Source organism: Sinohyriopsis cumingii, chromosome 3 (assembly GCF_028554795.1).
Source record: "Sinohyriopsis cumingii isolate HCF-2022 chromosome 3, ASM2855479v2, whole genome shotgun sequence".
Taxonomy (NCBI): domain Eukaryota; kingdom Metazoa; phylum Mollusca; class Bivalvia; order Unionida; family Unionidae; genus Sinohyriopsis; species Sinohyriopsis cumingii.
The window spans coordinates 93,429,945-93,455,954 of record NC_142963.1 but is presented as its reverse complement, the minus strand read 5'-3'; the positions used below and the strand labels follow the sequence as shown (position 1 = coordinate 93,455,954).

The window sequence follows — 26,010 nt, the reverse complement described above, 5'->3', positions numbered from 1 at the left end:
GATAGTCACAGTCCTAACAACACTCTGAAACAAGATATGGCAGACAGGAGAATAGCCCACCACATGGACTCAGTCCTTGCTCCCCAAGAAAGGAAACCTACAGCTATGCCAAAGCAACTGAACCATCAGTCTAATCAGTCACCCGAGCAAAGTCATGCTGAAGATAATTCTCAACAGACTAAAGCCTCAAGCAGAGAAAATTATTGCTGGAGAGCAGGCAGGCCTCCAATCAGGAAGGAGCACCACAGAACAAATCTTCAGTCTGAGACTCCTATGTGAGAAATACCTCCAGCATCAGCAGAATCTATACCACGTCTTTATAGATTTCAAAAAGGCCTTTGATAGGGTATGGCATGCAGCCTTATGGGTAACTATGAGGAAGTAAAATGTCAGCTCAAATCTGGTGCGTGTTGTTGAGCACCTCTATGACAAAGCTAACAGTGCTGTCCTAATCAATGGCAGCAGAGGAGATTGGTTTCGAACAACAACTGGAGTCAGACAGGGATGTATACTATCATTTACACTCTTCAACATTTTCTTAGAAAGGATCATGGAGGATGCCCTGCATGACCACATGGGCACTGTCAGCACTGGAGGAAGAACAATCACCAGCCTTCACTTCACAGATGATATTGATGGCTTAGCAGGAGATGAAAAGAACTGGCTGACTTGGCTGAGCACCTCGACACAATCTCCACAGCATACGGCATGGAGATTAGTGCCGAAAAACCAAACTGATGACAAACAACACCAATGACATCAGTACAGAAATAAGGGTCAGTGGAAAGAAGCTGGGATGAGTCATAAACTTCAAGTACTTGGGATCAATTATCACAGATGAGAGCTCCAAACCAGACATACTCTGCAGGATTGCCCAGACAACAGCAGCAATAAAAAGACTGAGACCAATATGGAAAGATACCAACATAGCTCTTGGCTCTTAAATTAGGTTATGCGCTTAACTGTCATATCCATCTTTCTGTACGCTTGTGAAACATGGAAACTCACATCACATCTACAAAGAAGGATTCAAACCTTCGAAATGAGATGTTACTGCCTGATTATGAAGATACTCAAGCTAATTGTTGCAACTTGTGGTCCTTTTTAAGTCTTTGTTATAAAGGTATTCCTGCTCACTCCCCAATTATAAAGAAAATACATGGTCCTTTTAAGACTGGATTATCCCCAATTCTGCCTAAATTGCATTTCTTTTACATGTAAGGTTTGAAAATAACAGTATTCCACTTCAATGTCCATTTCTGGAAAAACCTGTGGTCCTTTCAAAGGCTGGATTATTATAATATTCCTACACAATGCCCAATTCGACAAATATCTTGGTCCTTTTAAAGACTGGATTATCACAGTATTCCTACTCATTGCCCACTTTGGACTAAACTTGGTCATTTTGAATGCTGGATTATGACAGAATTTCAACTCAATGCCCAATACTGTCTGAATAGATGGTCCTTTTTAAGGCTGGATTATGACAGAATTTCAACTCACTGCCCAATATTGCCTAAATATGTGGTCCTTTATAAACCTGTATTACGACAGAATTTCATTTCACTGCCAATATTGCCTGAATCTGCAGTCCTTTGTAAAACTGGATTATGACAGAATTTTAACTCACTGCCCCATATTGCCTGAATCTGTAGTCCTTTGTAAAGCTGGATTATGACAGAATTTCAACTTGCTGCCCAATATTGCTGGAATCTGTGGTCCTTTGTAAAGCTGGACCATAGCATTATTCCTGTAATCCATTTCTGATTAAACTAATGGTCCTTACGTCCAAAATATGACTGTATTCCAACAAGTGTCCAATTTCGCATAAGCTTTTGGTCCCTTTTAATTAATATGTCAGCATTCCAGTTCGGTGTCCATTTTAACTTGGGGTTATGATGGTACAGTTAAAACCATCCTAATGGTCACCGTTACTCAGCAGTCTAATTCCCCCTTTGCAAATTTCCTATATAGAAATCCTGTATGTAATGGTCACCTGACTTCTGTAGTCAGCAACCAGGTGTTTCCTAACCAAACAATGGCTTCTCCCTGCCTTAAGCGGTCAGTGGTACATATGTACAGTAGTGACTGCTCATTATTTTGCTTCATGAAGAAGGCATTGTTTAGATAAAGGGATATCTGAATCGATGTGTAAACATTTCTTATCTCACTTTACACACTCCAGTCATGTTGATAGTGTAAATAAAAGTGTCGCTATGTCAATTTTGAAAGCGGTGCAGTTTTTAATATTATGGAGAGGGTCAAAGTAATTTCTTTGCTGGATGGTGGTAAAAGTAGTTACGTCACTGCAGTAGAAATGGAAGTCACATTTTGTGCCAGTGTGACAGGTATAGTTAGATATCTTCATCAATTTACCTGTGAATAAAAGCTATATCTGAAGAAAACAGTTAGTCTTTGAGAAGAGATAACCCCTTTCATCAGTGTCAGGGATCATTCAATATTCAGAACTTGTCTGTAAAGGTAGGTGAAGTTTTGGTTCAACGGTCACAAAGAACAGCCATTTATGACTTCTTTTGATTTCCTATTCATCATAGGTTTCTCATACAAGCTGACTTTTAATTTCGGTGAGCTGAGCAAATAACTGATCCAGATATTGTTTCTAAGGTGATCGGTGTATATTTTAAATCCGTGTTAATTTCATTTACAGGATGGATTAAAGTCAGCAGGATACAGTAATCCTGTGTGGAACACAAATTAGGGAGAGAACAACATATATGCATAATTTATAATATTAAAAACAATAATGATAGTCTGTCAACCTGTGTACAAAAGTCACCTGTGTGCAATAGCCAGTTTCGCCTTTTCATATGAGTGCCTGCTAGTGACAAGTTTGATCCAATTTCTCAATACCCAATTCTGCCCAAATCTGTAGTCATGTTTAAGACTGGATTGTAAAAGTATTCCAGCTCAACGCCCAATTCTGCCAAAATCTGTAATCATATTTAAGGCTGGATTGTAAAAGTATTCCAGTTCAATGCCAAATTCTGCCCAAATCTGGAGTCATGTTTAAGGCTGGATTGTAAAAGTATTCCAGCTCAAACCCCAATTCTGCCAAAATCTGTAATCATGTTTAAGGCTGGATTGTAAAAGTATTCCAGCTCAATGCCCAATTCTGACTAAAGCTGCAGTCATTTTATTGCCTAGATCTTTTTATCGCTGTTTGAAGCAGAGTTTGAAGGATACAGGTCGGGTATAAATACTACATATCCAATGCATTCTTGGATTCCAAATTTTCATTTATTGCAAAGTTACTTTATGACCATTAAATTCACCAGGTAATTGTTTGTTTTAAACAATTTTCAGGATTATGGACTTGCTTAACTTGAAACCTAACATGAAATGTCTTGAGTACAAAGCTGAGCTCTGGGAAAAACAGGATTTTGACAACTCTACTCCAAATACAACTAAGAGAACTAAAGAATTATCACAGTATTTTCTGCTCTACATATGTGCATGAAATCACATGGCTGTGAGAATTGTTTCTAATTCTTAAAAATGTAGCTCAGAGTTCAATTTTAAGATCAATTTCCTGATTATTGGACCAGAGTTTGAGATTTTGAATGGTTCCTACATGTTGGTGCTTAATAAAATTTTGATATTGCATTTATAAGTATAAATATCCTGTAAACACATGACAATACACTGACTGTGAATAAAGATGCAATAAGTTTAGATGTGTCATATTTTCACAAAGAAAAAATCTATAATTTACTTTCAAAATAACATTTAAAAAAAGTTATAAATGGCCTGGTGTAAATCATTTAAAAGATTTTTTATACAACATGGTTACTATATGTAACAAAAATGATTAGACTGTAAACTGGCTTGCACTTCTAACAAAAACAAATGTTTTTTAAATCTAAATCCTTAATATTTGTCATATGTGAGTGCTTTAATTTGAAAAAGAATTTATATAAAACAGTGACAGATTCTATAAATACTCACACGTAATGACAGTGTCCCTCTTATGGCTACAACAACTGCATTGTCCTCTCTGTCAATGGCAACAAAAAATGGGATTTCAAAGATCTGAAAGAAATGAATAGAATTAAAAATGGAAGTTGAGTAATACTAGTACTACTAATTATTATTTATAGTGGATGACTCATGTAGTCAAGGATTATTATTCCTTCAGGCCCTCTTAAGAATAAAGGATGACAATGTAAATCATACAAAAGATAATAGTAATTACTATTTATTTTGACATGTCTCTAATATTAAAAATACTAAACTCTGTCATAATCTATTTTAGTGTGTGTGTGTGTGATTTGGATTTTTAAAGTAGCTTTAACAATTTTTCAGTCACACTGCTCCACTGGAGTGGTCTATTTTAGTAATACTTGCTCTATCGTGTAATAATTGCTCTAAGTACTAGACCACTGGAGCAGTCTATTTTAGTAATACATACATACTCATGATATCTCTTTTAAAATATTTTCCTCAGACATTACATGCAAAAGATGCTTGTTCCACAGAACTGTACTTGAGTAATGGAACCTTTACTATGGTCTTGGTTTTGATGGATGAAGGTTTCCATGTGATGCTGATCTCAGCTGGTAATGTGTCGCCTGAATAAATGCTGAAGATCCTCTGGTAGTAGACATTTATGTACAAGAATTGCTTTGTGAAAATCAGTTATTTTATATATTGTAAACCATTTTTAGTTGTGTAAATAGTGCTTTTGATGAATAAATAATAGATACATCTAAAATAATGCAAATTGCCCATTTCTGACATTCATGAATCTCATCAAGCTAAGATATGGCATTTTCCATATACAGCTGAACAAATTATCCATTGCTGGAAGAATATTTGCATTGTAGTACAGAATTTGAGTTTCTGTAGGTAAATATTTCTTGATTCTGCTCAGTATGGCAATTCTGGATGACAGTGCATAACAAAGCTTTTCAACATGGTTATCCAGTTGTAAATTATTATCAATAGACACACCTATATTCTTTTCGCATCTGACATTTTCTAACTGATGATTATTTATTTTTTTAAAAAATTTTGAGTTCCCTAATGATCATTTATTTTTTTTAAAAATTTTGAGTTCCCTATCTTATTTAGTTTTTGTGATGCCCCCAAAATCATATTTTGTTGTGCCCAACTTTGAACTAAGGTCCGAGTCAAACCTTTCTTTGGACAACTTCAGTATCAGAAGTATACAAGGTTGGAGAGTCTTCAAACAAATCTGTATTTGTAGCCTGATTCTTTTAATGGAAGATCATTTACATAAATAAGGTGGAGGGGCCCTCAAACAGAGCCTTGGCAGATCACTGAATGAATAGTGTGAGTCTGAGAGCCAATATTGTTAATGATTACTTGTTGAAATATTTGGTTAAGGTATAATCTAAAGTAAAAGTGATGTAGGTCATGAATGCATATTTACTCATCTGAAATTAAATATAAATTGTTGTTTTACTATTTAATACTAATTTTGTTTCAGTCTATTGAATCTGGATTATTGAAAGATCTGCACCTTAGCTGACATCAAGAAACTTGCAGATAAAAATTACTGACCACTATGGACGTTTACAATAGTGAACAGGTATTAAACTGGGTCAAACATCTTGAATCTAATCATCACAGATATAGCGTAACATGAATTTACTTATCAACATGTGTAACTTTCATTGTGACATCAAAGCATGCAACATTCAATCCTGATTATACTGGATCACACCTTTTGGTTATCTCGTCCAAAAAGTTCATGTACTTCAGGGATGGTCCTGGCTTTTAAAAAGCTGTCGCCAAAAAAATCGCCAACCTCAATATTTTGTCGCCAATTTTCAAAAAGTGTCGCCAAAAAAAGTAGTGTACATTTTTCCAAGTGTTAATTTAGTCTATTAATGTAACAGGCAATGAAAATTACAAAAGATGGATTAGTTAATACTTTAATTACAACAAGCATTAACAAAATGTTACATGAAGATCCGTCGCAATTTTAGGGCTGCCCACTTGTTGAATGCAGTTTCAAAGTCTAATTTTTCACATCTGTACATGCTGATTCTCATTAAATTCTCAAGAGATGAGATGCAGAGCTTATTTCTGATGTCAGTTTTTATGAGGTTCATCTTACTCATTGCTGACAGGTGACACCAGTAGTCTCTCAGCAGCCCACCCAGCTTCATAAAGCTTGTAGCGAATTGCTTCCTAAATCCCAAGAATGATCACTGAATGCTGTATAAATTTTCTCGACAAGAAAAATAGGATCTCCATTCCCACGAATGAAACTTACATGAGTCAACACCTGGCAATATTGGACCGTATATATAAGCATAAATTCACACCCAATTTAGGGATTCTTTCACTCCTGTATTTTGAGAAATAAATAATTATTATTAATTATGCAAAACTGTTCTTTTTTGCTATTTCTTGTTGCGGAGTTTAAGTCTCTGCAGCCGTAAATCAGGACTGATGGCAAAAGGAAAAGATCAATGAGTAAAATGCCGCACTGGCGACAGATGTAATTGTGATTTAGATTTTTTCCATTTGCTTTGTATTTATACGCAGTAGTCGGTACTTCAAAGCTTATCAGTTTTCTATGAAGGTTCAGCAAAACTATTATATTGGTATATGTATAAAAAAAAACGAAAGGATTAGCCATACAATTAATTGTATCTGTTCTATTCGCGTCTTCAGAAGTCGGTCAGTTGTAGGTATAGTGCGGTAGCATGATTGACTGTATCGCAGCATACAGTACTCAGCCCAGATGTCAGCATAAGCAGATTATGATGTAACAATGCACTGTAAAGATGGGGTTGTCAATAAGAACAAAGGATCGTTTGTGTAACAGATTGATTCCAATGCATTGCTTAGTCAAGTTTGTGGCTTCCTTTCATTCTGCCTTTTAATTTATCCAGTCCAAATCATTGATTGTATGTACAAATTAAATAACCAAAAAGTATGTCGCCAAAAAAATCGCCAGATGGGATATTTTTGTCGAAATAAGAAAAAAAAATCGCAATTTGCGACATTGGCGAAGCCCAGGACGATCCCTGGAACTTTAACACTGATTTTGCTATATGAACTTGTTGGGGCATTTAAGTTATTTTGATGGGAAGGAGTGCCCAGGCTCCCATAGAAATATCCACTTTGGCCACATCAGTATCTTAAGAAGGTGGTTTGATAGGCCACTTTGGGGAATGTACCTGGTAGCTGGAAGAAGAAATATGGGGTCTCAATGTTGAGGGAGGATCGGACCACTCTCTATATTGTCAAGTGATATTTTGGCCTTATGAATATCCTATGATATTTCCTCAGATATGGATGAATGTAGGAGTAGTATAAGGTCTGGTTGAGCTGGTACCTCAGAGATCTTTCCCAAAATGGTGAGGCTCTTTTGGACTGTGTGCCCAATGATTTGGGGCACAAGTCCTAGGGAAATAGGCAGTAAAACTGATTTACTCATTTATCGAAGGACTGGACCTCTCCTTCCTCATCCGAGATGAAGGAGTGGGTATGAGAGAGGTTTCATTGCCACATTTTCTGTCTTTAACTCGTTGGAGTCAACAAGGATAGAGAGTGCATTGTCATCATCAGAACCAGTATGTCCCTTGATGGAAGGGGTATAGGAGCACTCTGCACCATGGGCCCTTGTTCATCATAAGTTACAGAGGGCAGACGAGAATGTCTGTCTACCCATGATGATGTAACACCTTTCGGCTTCCAAGAGGAAGGCACCTAATGAGGAGGTAATGGCAGGACATGAGCCACAGCATCATTCTGACTGTGATGGCAAGATCCGTTAGCCCATAGGAGCATAATGGAAGGCCCTACATCCCAGCGTGAGTCCTGTGTATGGATTTCAAATCCTGCACAGGGTGGGTGGTAGAGGGGGAAAAGGAAGAAGCTCAGTCCTTACCTTGTCCCCATACTGTAATGCAGATGAATGAAAGAAGAAGACTTCATCTTCAACTGATTTATTACTCTTGTGCATCATCAGTGCAATCTTTGCCTACCTGATGGGAGGGAGCAAACCGCAGATGTCGTGCTCAACCCCCTAAATGGAGGAAGCAACCCATGGTTGTTGTGCTCCACCTCCTTCAAGGGAGGGTGAATCATGCTATCATGGTGCTCTACCTTCCTAACAGGAGGGGGCAGCCCTTTATTGCTGTGTTCTACTTCCCTAACATGAGGGCGTAAACCACTGTTGCAGTGATCTACCTTCCCAATGTGAGGAAGCAATCTGCAACCTGAAGCATGTATGTTGTTAGAGATGTGAGAAGTGTTCATCATCTCCCTACTGGGGGAAGTCATTTGACTTCTTGAATGTCTAGACCCTCCTTCTGGAGGGCTTCACCATCCACCAAAGATGCTTGTCCCAAGATGTGAGACCTGGAAGAGATTCTGGAAAATTCTGAGGAAGAAGGGGAGGGTTCATTCCTCTAGCCTTGATACGGATGTCTAGAATCAACTAGGTTCCAGGTGGTAGAAGACCATAATTCACAAAAAGTGCAGCAATTTTTCTGTCTGCACTTTGAATACTTATGCAGTCTGTGCCAGTGACCTTTTTCTGGTCTCATTCCACAACAGACTATTTTGATATTTTCCTGTAATAAAGATATAATGACTGTCATCTGAAATCACTTGACTGTATGCAGTGCTATACTGTCTGCACCCCTGTGTATGCACTAAGAATACTATACGATGTTGCTGTGAAACTCACCTGGTTTTATGCGTGTGTGATCTGGATTTTTAATATAGCTTTAAAAAATATTCAGTCTTATCTATATGTTGTCTGCAGTGTGGCAGTTTATAGTGATGTCTAGCACTGGGGCATCAGGTTACCATTTTTACAAGTCTTTGGTGTGACTCGGCTAGGGTCTGAACCTGTGACCTCCTGCATTAGCAGCAGATGCTCTAACCACTTAGGCCACCTGAGTGGTCCTACTTGGTTATATGCATCATCATAATGCATACACACCTGTATTGTATGCATGATGTAAACAATAGAGCTGACCTTGTGAAAATGAGGTTTTCTGATTGAAAAATAAGATAATTCACTTCTGAACTTTGTTTATTAAAGCAACATTCAAATACATATGCAATGTGTTGTGTGGGCAAATATAAAAAGTATGTAACATGAAATTGAAATGGAGGAAACACTGTCAGGGCCTATTGTTATTTTCCTTCAAACACATGGGCTTGCCCATACCACAGTGTTTTTTTTTATATATGTAAGGAACGTGTATCCACCTAATTCACATCAAATGGATAGCATCAATTTTATTTATGAAAAACTAGATTTCATAACAAGATCAGTATAAATTTATTTAGAATGAACCAGGCATGATAGAGATCTTCTGATGAAAACCCCATGTATCTATGGCCATCCATTTAGGAGAAGTAGCAGTAAGAATGTTTTGGTGTCTATGTTGTAGTTGTGATGGCAGCATTTTCATTTTGTATCAGGTCAAATCTTTTAGTGAAAAACAACGCTGATATGACCATCCATCAAGAAGGAAGATTTATAAGATTTTCATGATGTCTAGCTATTTATCAGATCTCATGTGCACCATTTTCAATCAGTACCAATTAGACATTATAAGACATCCAGTCAAGAGAGAAAATCCCAAATCAATATGACCATGCATTCAGGACCAATTAGACACTATAAGACATCTAGTCAAGAGAGAAAATCCCATGTCAATATGACCATTCATTCAGGACCAATTAGACATTATAAGACGTCTAGTCAAGAGAGAAAATCCCATGTCAATATGACCATTCATTCAGGACCAATTAGACATTATAAGACATCTAGTCAAGAGAGAAAATCCCATGTCAATATGACCATTCATTCAGGACCAATTAGACATTATAAGACGTCCAGTCAAGACAGAAAATCCCATGTCAATATGACCATTCATGCAGGACCAATTAGACATTATAAGATGTGCAGTCAAGAGAGAAAATCCCATGTCAATATGACCATTCATGCAGGACCAATTAGACATTATAAGACGTGCAGTCAAGAGAGAAAATCCCATGTCAATATGGCCATTCATTAGGCACATTTATCATTTAGGACCAACTAGACAGCATATGAAATATTTCAGTAAAATATCCATGTTGATATGACCATCCAATCAGTACAAAATACATGCTGATACAACCATCCAATCAGTACGAAAATCCAAGTTGATACAACCATCCAATCAGTACAAAATCCATGTTGATACAACCATCCAATCAGTAAATAATCCATGTTGATACAACCATCCAATCAGTAAACAAATCCATGTTGATACAACCATCAAATCAGTAAAAAAAATCCACGTTGATACAACCATCCAATCAGTTCAAAATCCATGTTGATACAACCATCCAATCAGTACAAAATCCATGTTGATACAAAAAATCCAATCAGTAAAAACAAATCCATGTTGTTACAACCATCCAATCAGGAGAAGTAACAATAAGAACATTTTCAAGACGGAAAACATCTTGTATTCATTCTATGTTTTGTTTACATTCATTTCGAATTTTGTTTGCATTCACTCTGCATTTAATTTCCATTTATTCTGCATTTCATTTGCTTTCAATCTGCATTTTGTTTGCATTCCATTTGTGTTCATTCTGCATTCCATATTTATTTCCCTGTAAAACTACCCCTTTCAGAATCTTTATCACTACTGTTATCAAACATGGAATAAATTTTATGTCAGATGCACCATTATTTGGAGATGTAGGTGTCAAGTAAACTAAAGTTATAAAAATCATAACCTAATTAGTATATCTTTAAAAATCATTGGCAATTGCTTATTTTGTAGGGACTGATATCAGGTAAATGTATTTGGCAAAACACAAGACTTTCTACATTTTGCGTTCTTCCATTCTTTTGATACACAAGCTGGTATATAATTATTACTGACATTGCCTCATGTACTTACTGACTTTAAAAGTTTACATTTTTTTTCTTCAAATCTGATGAATCATTTTTCTTTCAAGCACCAAACCTTTTTCAAATCATATGATTGCAATGACAAGGGGCATCATATTCTGATATTTATTGTAAATGTCATCATTTATCATCATTTCCTACAACTTGGTTGAATCAGAGACCACAACAATGCTGTAACAAACTCATACAAAAACACCATCCAGCAATTTGTAAAGAAAATGTTTTTGTCACTTTTAAAAAGTTAGTTATGAAACCAACAACTGCCCACTAATGTAATGATATCTAAAAATAATATAAAAAACTGGATTGGCTGTATTAAGACTGGAAAGTTTAAACCGATACATCTACAGATACAGTGATATCAGTGCATAACACAGTTCTCCATACAATATTTTGAATGGGTTGGTTGTCTTACCTGATTATGAAAGCTGACATAGACTAGATCATCTGCATGTATATTGGTGAACTTTTTGATGGCAGCTGTATGACACTGACAGCAGTTGTCATGAAGGACATTATGTCTAGTGTTAAGACATGAGCAGCACCTAATAAATATGGAAAAATACAAATCAAATAGACCAATCAAGCATCACTGAATTATCAGTTTACCACATATAACTTTTTTCTTTTTCTGATTTGACGATTTCCAGAGATAATGTAAGAACTGTTGCTAAAGAAGTGACTGCAAGTATGAAAACTGTGTACTAAAAAAAGCTTGCTTTGTGTGATTATGCATGCATGATTCAATTTATTCACCCAAAAAAAATCACACAACTTTTAATTGAAATTGACACTATCTGAGTTTAAACAACATCATAGATTTAATTTAATGATACATTAACATTTATAGTTACCATGCCAATAACACATTTGAAAGCAAATTCCAGATAAAAATGTCATGGCCTGCCACAAGACTTTGACTACTGTTATGCACATTATGCGTATTATTTTCATAATAATAGTTTTTGCAAGGGTCATTAAGTTAATGACACTTTTAATGCTAACATCCTATGACTGCAGTCTGCACTTCAGAGATGAATCATGTATAGTGCATAAATTGTTTAATTCTTAAGTTTCAAGGTTGAGATTACCATAGTTCAGATAAACAGCACATTTTCCAAAAATAAGGATATGATTTCTTGTGAATGGAGGTTATGGGTTTTCCAAAAAGGCTCCTAACCTACTTCTTGATTAGCAAGTGTAAAATCAGCTGATTTCTTTGCTGATGGAGTATTTCCAAATACCAAGAATTATTCATTCAAAGCCTAGTATTGCATTCTTGCTATTGCATGTGAGCTTTGTATAAAATAGAATTAAAATGCATAATTATACATTTTTAGTTGTACTATTCATCTTGGAAGAGTTATATAAGAGGATTGATTCATATATTTAATATAATCATTCATTGGAATTGCAGAGCTTTATCATTCATTTAAAGACTAATTAGATATATAACAGCTGCATGAAATTACTGAGAAACATTCAAAGACATTTGGATTTATAGCTGTATTGGAATTACTGTAAATTCATTTCAAGACATTTTGGAATTTTTAACACATTAACCCCTAGAGCTTTTTGTCATTTTTGCCTGAAAATCGAGTAGGAAACACATTTTGAAAGCTATTTCTGAATAGACTCGAAAACACCAAACACCAAGTCATCTTTTTCAATAACATACTGCCTAGTTGTGTTAGAAACATCATTTTTCATTGGTTATTTGACTCGCGCATGAGCAGAATGATAAAAGTTCAAGGGTTTTTTTTGTTTTTTTTTTTATGGAGACCACTCTTTATTCCAAATGCCCATCTTATCCTACTTTTTGCAAAGGCTCATCTGTCTGTTTACAGTTCATACTGGTTTGCCTTAGATTTGAGTCCAAAAAGTCTAAAATCTGGACACAAAATCGGATTCCGACCACGGGCTAATTTTGGGTAGAAGAAAGTCAGGTCCATTTTTTTAAATCTGTATTTTGTAGTGCAAATAGATATTCCAGATTATTTGGTATCATTGTAGAGCTACATCTGTCTACCTTTCTATAATACCACCCACTTTAGTGTATCATGCATGACCATGACGCTACAGAGCTACTACCTCCTGCCCCGTTAAGTTGTCGCTAGGGGTTAATGTGTTAATAGTGATTAATAGTGATTTCTTGTGTACTGTTGACACACCGGTATAGTAGTAATCTCATTCAGAATACCTTTGGAAATTATTTGGTTTACTTGGAACTTAAATTCATAGAACATTTAGGATTTTAGGAATTCGTTCACCATACTGTAAGTTATTTCTAATTATTTTACTCTGCATTATTGGTAAATAAATAATCATTTTAAATTATACAAAACTTGTTGGTTCTGCTATTTCTTGTATTAAGTTTAAGACCCTAGAACTGTAACATTACTGACTATAAATTATACAAAGCTGTAAAGGGCTTAGGGGGATCAGACTGCTCAAAATTTAATGAATAAAGTTTTCACTGATAAGTGCCTTCTTAAAACTGAATTGTATCATGTCAAAAATCATTAATTTATATTGAAAAAAAATACTTTTCTCTAGATAAAATATGAACAAATATGGACAAATTTATTACAGTGCTGTAGTTCTTTAAAAACAATAACAGAAACAATTATGGTGTAATGGAAAACTATATACATGTGTAATGAATTTGTCAATCAATAACAAGTTAGGACATGATCAGACATCTGAGTAAACTCTTACCTTGACTTTGCGTAGGATTACAATATCCAACAGAACAAACACTATGCTCACTTGTTATATACCTTATTTGTTAAATAATAAGTTAAATATTAAAATAAAAAGCTTTTGAATTTTTTTTAATTCAAACAAATAATTGTCTTCGTGAACACAAATTTTACTTTATTTTATTACTAAATTGCACATAAATACATAGTGTGACATGACATGATTCTACAAACTGTTGTACTGTGACTGACCTGCCATACTGTCATGTTACATAGCAACAAACCTTTGGGTGCTTAACAGCACCCAATAAGGGATTGACATGGCTAATAAGTGGCAAAATGACTGGACTATACCATTCAATGCCAATAATAATAATAATAATAATACTTTTTTAATGATGATAGCACAGTTAAAGTGCAAAATTCTCTAGCCCCCATGAGACCTTCATCTAACTAACATTAGCATCCTTGTATCAGAATGTTTTGTCTAAGAATAGAAAGTTGTATAATGAAAATTGTTAAAATCAGGTCTCCTGTAAAATGCTGTATTATAATAACCAATGTTAAAATTGGGTCTTCTGCATTAAAAAAAACCAAACACCAAAAACACAGTTAAATGCATCAAGAAATCAAAGATGGTGATATACACTGTACATGCATAAAGGTGAAGCAACTGAAATAAAATTATATATAACAAATCAATCGAAAACCATGGTTCAAACATATTTTTGTTTAAAACTTTCAACAGATTTTGCTACTGAATATTTCAAACCACACTTAAATGGTTCCGTATTGGGTTTTTGGAAGTTTCACACAACCAGACCAAGTTGATCTTAAAGCATAGGGTCAATGATTCTAGTCAAAAAGTTCTTTCATGTAATCTGGCATATTACAATTTATACTTCTACCCAAAAAAGTAATCTTTATGAAAGTTTATTCTGTCACATGTTTGGAACCATTTTAATTCATGGAATAGAGTTTCAAATGGTGTGTCATAAAGGAACATCCAGAATTATGTGAGCCACTTCACTCTGTCTTGCTTTATTCATGGTAACTGGCTCTTTGTACAGCTTCCCCATATTGTCATACAAAAATGAATAACAAATTGTAGGCATTACAGTAAGTTATTTTACCTTGTTTGGCTTGTAATTTTCCTAATATTACTTAAAGCTATTTTACTTCAAAGAAATTTATAGACATAGTACCACTTTAAATCACTTTCTATTCTAGGGAAATAAATTATTTGTAGAATTTTACAAAACTTGTTCGTTTTTTGCTCTTTTCTGTTGCTTAATTTAAGACCTTAGAGTCATAACAGAAAACTGGGACATTATCCTGGATATGAATTTCTGAAAAATATTTTAAGAAAAATTAAAATTGCTTTTGAAATATAAATTCAATAAGTTTTGGAATTTTCTTAGTCCCTGTTATTTTGATTTTACATATTTGAGAAATCTTAAGTGAAACCATCAAGCTTTCACTTTGTTTTGAATTCTACCCAGAAAGGGTCAGAGTCCTTGAAACAGGATGTGTTGCTTGAGCTTGCCAGAAAATATAATCTTTCTGAAATGAAGGCTTCTTTAATAAAGAAATACAAAATATTTTGGTCCAGTATTTGGTGGAAAAGAATGTTTTAAATAAAAGTGACTTGAGTTCAATTAGTAAGGCTATATCTGGTTAGGACAGGAAATTAAAACAATTACAGTTAAAAAAAGCAGAGGGAAATAGAAGCTTCAGCTTCAAAAAGAAATGACAGAATTGCTGGTTCAAAAAGAGCAACTGCAAAGATAAAAAGATGGAAAGCAGATGCAAATGCAGAAATAAAAAAGAGGAAGAGAAAAAGAAAGATAATTTGCAAAAGAAAATGCAAATTCAGAAAATAGAAAAAAAGAGAAGGAAAAAAGATAATGCAAATGAAAATGTAAATGCAGAAAGAGGAAAGAGAAAGAGAAAACAAAGAAAGAAAAATGCAGTTTAGATTAAAGTAGTTCGAACTGGCAGTTGAAGTCAGGTTTGATGTTACCAGAAATACTAGGTTAGTACCACATTTTAAAGAAAAAGTTATATATCACTATTTTCATTTTCAGAAAATTGTTGAAATATGCAGTGACCAATAGAGCACTGGACTTTATTATTACAAAGTGTGCTTACTGGCAAAGCTCATAAAGTTTACATTTCACTGACAGTATATTAAAGTGCTACAAGTAATTGTGAAGTGGTTCAAGAATGTATATTGGAGGGTTATGAGTTAGCAGAAAGACATTATCAACAGGTTTAGGATCTGTAGAAAAGAAACTAGGCAGACCCATGTTCAATTTACAAGGGAAAAAGAAAAACTGTTTGATAGTTGGTGCTCAGCCAATAACACCAGACAGTTCAAATTAATTGATGAGTTCAAGAATTGTGTCCACAGTGACATTAAGACCTACCTTGATGAGAAAAATGTGGAAACTAGAAAATGTTGCTGGTACAGCTGATAACTAAGGTCAGTGTTGTCTCTGACATTCCCAGTGTCTATCAGATAAAAAACAACTGATGACTAAGGTCAATGTTGTCTCTGATATTCCTAGTGTCTATCAGATAAAAAAAAACAACTGATGACTAAGGTTAATGTTGTCTCTGACATTCCCAGTGTCTATCAGATAAAAAACAACTGATGACTAAGGTCAATGTTGTCTCTGACATTCCCAGTGTCTATCAGATAAAAAACAACTGATGACTACGGTCAATGTTGTCTCTCATATTCCCAGTGTCTATCAGATAAAAAAACAACTGATGACTACGGTCAATGTTGTCTCTCATATTTGCAGTGTCTATCAGATAAAACAACTCATGACTAAGGTCAATGTTGTCTCTGACATTCCCAGTGTCTATCAGATAAAAAAAACAACTGACGACTAAGGTCAATGTTGTCTCTGATATTCCCAGTGTCTATCAGATAAAAAAAAAACTGGTGCAATTTTTGTGTATGGCTTGATATTATCTGATACAAAACAACTGATGCAATTTTTGTGTATGGCTGGATATTATCAGAAACTTCACTTCAATTCTTCCATAATTGCTGAATCCCTGGCCAATTTGCTGCATTAGAAAACCAAGTTTCATGGATATAACAAATGTCCTGAGGCTTTTAATAAAATAAAGGTGTGCACCAGTTCTTTTAGCTTGTTTTTTCAGTCAGTTATTTAAAATGTATGTTTATGCAGATGATGTAAGGGATGATAAAGCATTGATTCAAGAAGACAAAAACAGTGTGGATCATCCAATGTTATTTTTCTATGATAAAAAAACAACAACAAAATGCAAACACCAGACACCAGAGGAATTATTCCACAATGGAGAAGAAACATTTGGCTTTGATACATGCTATGCAACACTTTGAAGTGTTTATTAGTTCAGCTCCTTCTCCGATTATTGTATTCAGTGATTATAATCCCCTTACTATTTTTAACAAATGAAAAAACTAAAATCATAGATTGTTAAGGTAGAGTCTGGTGTTGCAGGAATACAACACTGACATCAGACATATCAAGGAAATGATTGCAGCTGCACTTTCATGTGTACGTAATTTTCATTTTTATAATATGTGTATATGTCTCTATTGTATCAAAAAAGCATTGCTATACAAATCTTTCTTTCTCTTTATGAAGAGTAGTGTTATGTATATTTAATTTGTGTTGTGTGAATAACTTTGTTCATAACTGAGGGTATGAGTTTGGGCCTATGTGACTAATGTCTACACAGGTAATATTTGTCAATGATTTTAGATTATATAATAAGATAATTATTACTTGGAGGTATACATGTTTACCTGGGTCTGAATTCAGGACACCGGTAATCCCCTCAGAAAAACATGCCCTACCTACCCTTTCCCATGCAGATTGCTAAAATTTACATGAACAGACTTGACCTTGTCTAGGAATTTGATTGAAAATTCCATTAAGATGACAAATTATTTTATGCTAAGCAGTGCATTACTCAATTTTCTAATTAAAATAATATTGATATTTCACTGCAGTGAAAAAATAACAATATTTTTTCACTGCAGTGAAATAACTATTTTTTCACTACAGGAACTACTTTTTTGGGTCAGAACATACTTACCTCCCTTTGATTTTCTGTCGGTGAACTACTTTTAACTTATGTGCACGTCATTGTCATTATCAATAATCAATGTCTGTTATCCTTGAAACTTGTAGTTTGTTAGTCTGGAAATATCAGTTAATTTTTATCACTCTGATGTGGAACTAATTGCAGGTACACATAGCACAGCAGAACATGTACGGTAAACAGCTGACATTACCGTAAAAAATCTGCTAATTTACTGTGTCACAAACTTAAGGTAGCCAACTTATGTGAGCATAAAATAAAAAGAATATTTGCTTGAAACGAGTGAATAACGGATACATTTCATCTCGTGGGTGAAAAACTCTAGTATTTTCACTCGTGGCTTTGCCACTCGTGAAAATACTGAGTTTTTCATCCACTCGATGAAATATATCCGTTATTCACTCGTTTCAAGCAAATATCCTCTATATATTTTCAGAAAATGATTATTGTGACATAGGGCAGGTGGAGAGGTATATAAAGTTGTTTACATAGGACTTTGCTCATTCCTAATCTTAAAGTCTGTCTAGAGGAATCAGGCTTTTAGTCATGCTGAGTGGATTTAATTTATTTACTTAAATTATTCATTGGAATTACAAAGTGCTCTTTGACTCATTGACTAAATAACTATTTTGAAATTATTGTGAATTCATCCAAGGATATTTTGAATTATATAATTTTGATACATCAAGACTGTTAACACATCAACATTACTCCAGACTACTGGCACATCAGCACATTCAATATTGGAATTTGTTTGGAACACCACTGGAGTTCATTGAAAATACACTATAATTTCAGAGTGGTGATAAATTTTAGAACTATTTGTGATTTAACTCAAATACTGTAAGTTCTTTTTAAATTTTCAATCTGTATTCTACGGAAATAAATTATTTGTTGAATTTTAAAAACTTATTGATTTTTGCTCTTTTCTGTCACATAGTTTAAGACCATAGAGTTGTAACAACTTAGATATAACAGATCTTTTGATAAGTGTAGATTTTTATTCAGTATTACTTACTTGCCTATCTTCATACCAAAATTTAAGATAAAATAAAAACCAGTTGTTTATCTCACAGTGTTAATACACTGAATATATTTCAATATTGGTTGTTATCAATGATTTTCTGTTTTTTGGGGGCATTAAAAGCCTTCAGCAAGAATCCTCACTGTGGTATTTAGCTGTTGTACTCACTGTCTACAGAAAGCATTCTAAATTTTGAATACAAGCCTGTTTCGAAATTGTATTATCATTCATGCTACTTGTTTATAAGAATCCAATCAGATGAACTAAATACAATGAAGATGATTCATTATCCTTGTGACTCTTTTAAAATCTCAGAGGAATATGTTGGTAGAAGCATCTCTATAATCTGGTATTAGCTGATAACAGATTCCACAAATATTTTCACCTACAATCATCATAATTAGTTAACATTGCAAAATTCAAACTGTCTAAGGAACCAATATTTACCATATTTTATATACTCATGATACTTATTACATAGTAACTGCCAGAAACATATCATATTTGTGACACATTAGTCATGCAAGACCAAGTATATCAGCATAAAAACTTCCAACATATAACACTAGGAAAAGTGCAGAAAACATCCAACTGGCTTGAAATTGCTCACCTGGCTGATATTTGTCTGAAAGCCAAATACATGTACAAGGGCAGTTGGCCAAGCAATCTGGGTAAGAATGATGACATTTAAAGACTTAGCAATGGCAGCCATTTTGGAAGGCCAATCAACACCATTAGCATAATCTTGAAAGGTCATTATGCCAGGATGCTTTATGTTAAATTTGGACAAAAGTCTGTTAAGCAGTTTTGAGAGGAAGTTACTGTAGAATTTTTAATTTAGTAATTCAGTCTATACTGAAAATAGACCGGCACGATTAGTACAAACTTACCATAATGCTTTATGTCCAATTTAGTCAAATTCTTTTTAGTAGCATTTTTGCAAAGTTCTTGTAAGATTTCCAGCTTTTAGTAATGAAAGCCATATCTGACGATGGATCAGATTTATCTGAACATATCTGAAAAAAGACTTCCATGCCTGGATGTTTTCTGTCAAATTTGGCCTAATACTGTCCAATAACTTCTCAGCAAATGGCATTTAAAGGTTTTTCAAGTTTTAGTAAGGACAGCCAAATTTAGGAGTAGACCAAAACCAGTTACAAAATCTCAAGACCCTAAATGTCAATATGCTTTCAGAAAAATTTGGTTAAATTCTGATGAGCAGTTTCATTAGATATATTAATATTTTAAGGCTTGTCTATATTTAGTAATGGAAGCCACATCTGATGATGGATCCACATTTGTATTTGTAAAATTAAAATGGTCCTCATGCCAGGATACTTTCTATCAACTAATGTCAAATTCTACTCAGCAGTTTTGGAGAAGTAGTTAATTGTTAATGGTTTGTCCCATCTAAGTAATGGTGACCATAACTGCATTACTTGTAAAAAAAATTATATGTTGTCATGGTGATTTATGCCAAGTTTGCTGAAATTTTATTTAACAGTTTTGGCTAATTGTTTTTTGTTCTTTCTACTTTTAGCAATGGCAACCATATTTGCAATGTTTTCATGCAAGGATGTTTCTGTCAAATATGATCAAATAATGTTCAGTAATACTGGAACTAATGCTGAAGATCATCTTGAACAGACTGAAACCACAAGCAGAAGAAATAATCGCTGAAGAACAGGCCAGGTTCCGGAGTGGAAGAAGCACAACTGAACAAATATCACTGGTCAACAGTGAAATCATTACTGACTTGAAAAGGCCCTAATCTGTAGTATTTTGGTGTGCCGAACACGAATATAACCGTGAAAAATTTGTATTGGCTCTCGTTTTGAAGATATTCATATACCTCATTTTCTATGTTTCACTGTGTAAATTTCTCCAGTAGGACTGCAGCAACATCCGGAATAATGATGTAACATTGCATAATACCATCATGCTCACATCATCCACAGTTGATTGCATCATTTTCTGATGCAATGCAATACTAATGCCATGCGGCTGCTGAAGTAAGTTGACGTCAGCAGTGTACTATACATGTGTAGGCCTATTATACTAATGCCAGGCGGCTGCTGAAGCTGACGTAAGCAGTGTACTATATAAAGCCCAATCAGATAGGTTCAGCATTTAAAATATTTTAGACGTTGTGCGAGACAGTTCAAGCTACTGTTACATAAAACTTATTATTTTATCCATTTACGTACAATAAAGAACAGTAATGCCTCGAAAGTGTGTTAACACCGCGGACAATTTTTGCTATATTTGTGGGGAAGTGACATTTGCCAACCAGAAGAAAAGTATCAATTCTCAAGTGAAGAAGGCATATCATCTTTACTTCGGATGCAAGGTTGGTGACCAAGACAAGCCTTGGGCTCCGCATATATGCTGTGCTACATGTACAACACAGCTTTCACAGTGGTTGAATTGCAAAAGGTCATCAATGCCGTTTGCAGTCCCAATGGTGTGGAGAGAGCCAAGCAACCACCTAAATGACTGTTACTTCTGCTTGGTTCCTCCTCTTTCCGGCGGAATAACGAAGCGAAGGAAGTCGAGAATAGTCTACCCAAACATTCCGTCTGCATTGAGACCAGTTCCACATAGTGAGGGACTTCCTATTCCAGAACCTCCAGCAGAATATTCTCTTGATTCATCTGACGAAGACAAAGGTGAGTCGACCTGTTCTTCTCTTGGTCCATCAGCATGCAGTGATCCAGATTTTCACTGTGGTGCATCATCAACCCCACACAGAATAACACAGGAAGAACTAAATGACCTGATTCGTGATTTGGACTTATCAAAGAACAAGGCAGAATTGCTAGGATCAAGACTCCAACAATGGAATCTTCTAGAAGAAGATGTCACAATTACTGCATATCGAAAGCGCCACCAGCAATTGGAGCCTTTCTTCAGAAAGGAAAGTAATCTGATATTCTGTTCCGATATTGAGGGCCTCATGAATGCTTTAAAAATCACTCATGACCCACAAGAATGGAGACTATTTGTGGACTCTTCGAAACTGAGTCTCAAGGCTGTGCTTTTGCACAATGGAAACATTCTTCCATCTATTCCAGTAGCGTATGCTGTCCACATGAAAGAGACATACGATAACTTAAGGCAGCTACTGAATTCCATTGAGTATAACAAGTACAGCTGGCACCTCTGTGGTGATTTGAAGGTAGTTGCCCTTTTAATGGGACTGCAGCAAGGATATACAAAATACATGTGTTTCTTATGCGAGTGGGATAGCCGAGCAAGGGAAATGCACTACATGAGGAAGGAATGGACTCACAGGCAGAATGTAGCCATTGGAGAGAAGAATATCCAACACCCAGCTCTGGTTGAGGCTCAGAAAATCTTGCTACCACCCCTTCACATCAAACTAGGTTTGATGAAGAACTTCGTGAAAGCCATTGACCGGACTTTGCCAGCATTGCGATACCTGCATGAAAAATTCCCTCGACTCAGCGAAGCAAAGATTAAAGAGGGAGTTTTTGTGGGTTCTCAGGTTCGAGAGCTTTTCAAAGATGACCGGTTCAACAACTTGCTGGAAGGTGACGCGAAACAAGCATGGAATGCTTTTTGCCTAGTTTCTACAAACTTCCTCGGAAATGTTAGGGCAGAAAACTATAAGGAACTAGTAGAAGACATGTTGATGAAGTATAAGAAACTTGGCTGCAATATGTCTCTAAAGATTCACTTCCTTCATTCCCATTTGGATTTCTTTCCTAGCAACTGTGGTATTGTTAGTGATGAACACGGCGAACGTTTTCATCAAGATATCGCAACAATGGAACAAAGATACCAGGGAAAATGGTCCACTACAATGCTGGCTGACTACTGCTGGACACTCCTCAGAGATGCTCCCGAACAGCTGTACAAGAGACAGGCGAAGAAATCTAAGATGTAGTCAATGACTTGATTTTTTATAGGTAGGCTATTACAGTTGACCTTTTACTATTGGAATGCATTTCGTTATGTAAACATTAATTTCTTGCAGATTACAAAAAAACTAGAGCCAATTTTGCAATTTGACTGTCATATTCGTGTTCAGCACATAAAAATTGATAAGAATTGACTAATTTTATTTCAGTAACATGACTTTTGTAAAAATTTGTTGTCCAGTGTATTCAGTCTCAGGGTTCTGTGTGAAAAGTACTCGCAACACCAACAAGACATCTATCATGTGTTCATAGATTTCAAAAAGGTCTTTGACAGAGTGTGGCATGAAGCATTGTGGGCCACAATGAAGAAGTATAACATGGGTCAAAAGTTAACCAATACCATCAAGCAGCTGTACACCAAGGCTACCAGTGCAGTAATTGCTCAAGGTTCTGTGAGGGACTGGTTCCAGACAACAGTCGGAGAGCATCAAGGCTGTCTCCTGTCACCCACACTTTTCAACATCTACTTAGAGCGCATCATGAGCAAAACCCTGGAAAACCACTGTGGGACAGTCAGTATTGGAGGCCGTAACATCACAAACCTACGCTTTGCAGACAACATTGATGGGCTGGCAGGCAGTGAAGACAAGCTTGCCACCATAGTGAAGAACCTGGATGAAACATCTTCCAGACTTGACATGGAGATAAGCGCTGAGAAGACAAAGCTGATGACAAATAGTGGCAAACAAATCTCAGCCAAGATGAAAGTTAGAGGACATGAACTGGAAACAGTGAGCCAGTTCAAATATCTTGGTTCCATAATCACCAAAGAGGGATCAAGAGCAGAAATTTTGTCAAGAGTAGCACAAACAACAGCAGCTATGTCAAAGCTAAGACCCATCTGGAGAGACAAAAATATCTGTCTGAAAACTAAAATCAGACTACTGCGAGCACTAGTCATCTCAATCTTTTTGTGACCTGGACCGTGACAGCAGAATTACAACGAAGAATCCAGGCACTTGAAATGAGATGCTACAGAACCATCCTTGGCATCTTTTACATGGACCACATCACAAATGAAGAAGTGCGTAACACCATCAGGTGCGAAGTAGGCCAATATAAGGACCTCCTCACCATCATCAAAAAGAGAAACCTGAAATGGTATGGCCAAGTCACTAGAGCCAACAGTCTATCCACAACAGTCCTGCAGGGCAGCGTCCAATGTGGCAGAAGGAGAGGTAGACAGAGAAAAAAGTGGACTGACAACATCACAGAATGGACCAGGAAAAGTTTTGCAGAGACACAGGCATTGGCACATGATCGAGACAAGAGGAGGGAACTGGTCAGATGTTCAGCAGCACAGAGCCTCGACAACCACACTAGGTCAAGAGACTGATGATAATGATGATGATGAATATTGGAGAAGAAGCCATTCTAGTTTCTTTTTCTTCTATTTGTATTAATGTTAGCTGTATTTGACAGCAGCTCAGAAAAATATATATATAAAAATCTGAAACCCCAACCAGGATGATTTCTGTTAAATATGGTCAAATTTTGTTCAGTGGTTTTGAGGAGAAATTGTTTAAATATTTGTCTTTTTTCAGCAGCAGTGGTAAGGCAGATCAACCTTATTTGTAGTTCTGAAAGGTCTTCAATACAGACTTCATTCTGTCAAGTTTGGTCAAATTCTATTTAGAGGTTTTCAAAAGTCATCATTTCAAAGATATTCTATTCTCAGTAACCATGGCCATATTGATAATGGATCAGCTTCATCTGTATAAATTGTAATGGTATTCAAGCTTGCATGCTTTCTGTCAAGTTTGGTCATACTCTATTCGGCAGGTTTAGAGAAGAAATAATTATTTAAAAAATTATATTTTTAGTAACAAAAGCTTTTAAGTTTTTAGTAACCAGGGGACATATTTTAAGCCAACTGGGCATTATTTATATAAATCTGAACACCATTTGAGATGTTCTTGAGAAATGGCAACAAAAATATTTTCTTATGTCTCATTTAAGATGTTCACAAGATACCTGTAGTACAGTTAAAAAAAACACTTGGTCATGACCTGTGACCTTGAGCCTGATATCATGGATTGATGAGCACTGAACACTGTCAAGACCAACACACATCTTAAGTCTGATTAAATCGATAAATAATATCTTTTTCAAGAAAACAAACCAAAAAAAGGCAACTGAAATGGCATCATTCAAGGTACCCTATTCTTCAGTAATATCATCAATAAGCTGAATTTGATAAAGAGTGTGTGTGTGTGATTAGGATTTTTAATGTAGCTTTAAAAAAAAATCAGTCATATTGCTACGATGTCTGCAGTGTGGCAGTTTATTGTGATGTCTAGTACTGAGGCATCTTGCCGTAGACATGTAGCATAATGTCCCACCTAGTCACATTATCCTGACACCAGGCCGACTAGTCCTAACACTAACCTCTTAATGCTGAGTGACTAGCAAGGCAGCTGTTAGCACCATTTTTGTAAGTCTTTGGTAAGACTCGGCCAGGGTTCAAACACATGACATCCCGCTACCGAGGCAGACAATCTAACAAACAGGCCACCGGAGCAGTCCGAATTTGATAAAGAAATCCATTCATACTTGTTTTGTGCTATATAGCTCACAATCCAGTACAGTTAAAAACTGGACTTGGGACCTTAAATTCAATATCAGAGTGCTGACTATCAACCTGTTTGTTGGAATGCAACTAAATACAAAATCTGTGTATATTCAGTATTTATTAAATGTACCATTTTTTGTACACAAAACTTAGGATTTTTTGTGGTCAAATCCATTTATTTTTCGTACATAAAATGTTCTACTGTCAAGATTTACGTCTGCCAAAGTGATAGAAAATACTGCCCTTTTAGCTTTACAACAAAGAATACAAGATTAAAATATTTGGTTATTTTTACATTTTTATTTATCTATTATTTTCATTTAATTTTTTTGATGTTAACATTGAAGACAGGTTCTCATTCAAACAAATTCAAAAATAAAACAAAATGTGATTCAGATACATCCAATTACCAATCGTTTTTTTTAAATTTTTGCTATGCACGTTATGAATAGTGATTAACTTCGGGTAAGTTTTTAACTGATGCATCAAATATGAAACAGGAGATTAATAAAATATAATAATCATCATTTATAATCATGCAGAAGGCTCATTAATCACTTCTTTCATTTATTATTGTATTTTACTACATATTTTTATGTTTTTTATTTACATCAGGAAGTACAGTTAACGATCAAACAGTTTCAAAAATATACTTATGTATCATTTAGATATTAGGCAAAACAACCAATGTATTGTTTGCCGATTATGTCTGGCATAATCGAGTATGA

General features: G+C 35.3%; 1 protein-coding gene across 4 annotated transcripts in view; it reads right to left on the bottom strand.

The window, feature by feature from the left end:
- Positions 1-26,010, bottom strand: part of LOC149803302 (diacylglycerol lipase-beta-like) — a 104,873-nt gene that overhangs the window by 57,465 nt on the left and 21,398 nt on the right. For all 4 annotated transcript variants that reach the window (XM_089952997.1, XM_089952998.1, XM_089952996.1 and 1 more), the window contains exons 6-7: positions 11,346-11,475; positions 3,967-4,050 (exon numbers count right to left, since the gene is read on the bottom strand). In XM_089952997.1, the coding sequence (XP_089809123.1) occupies positions 3,967-4,050; positions 11,346-11,475 (214 nt within the window). The remainder of the gene's footprint in view (positions 1-3,966; positions 4,051-11,345; positions 11,476-26,010) is intronic.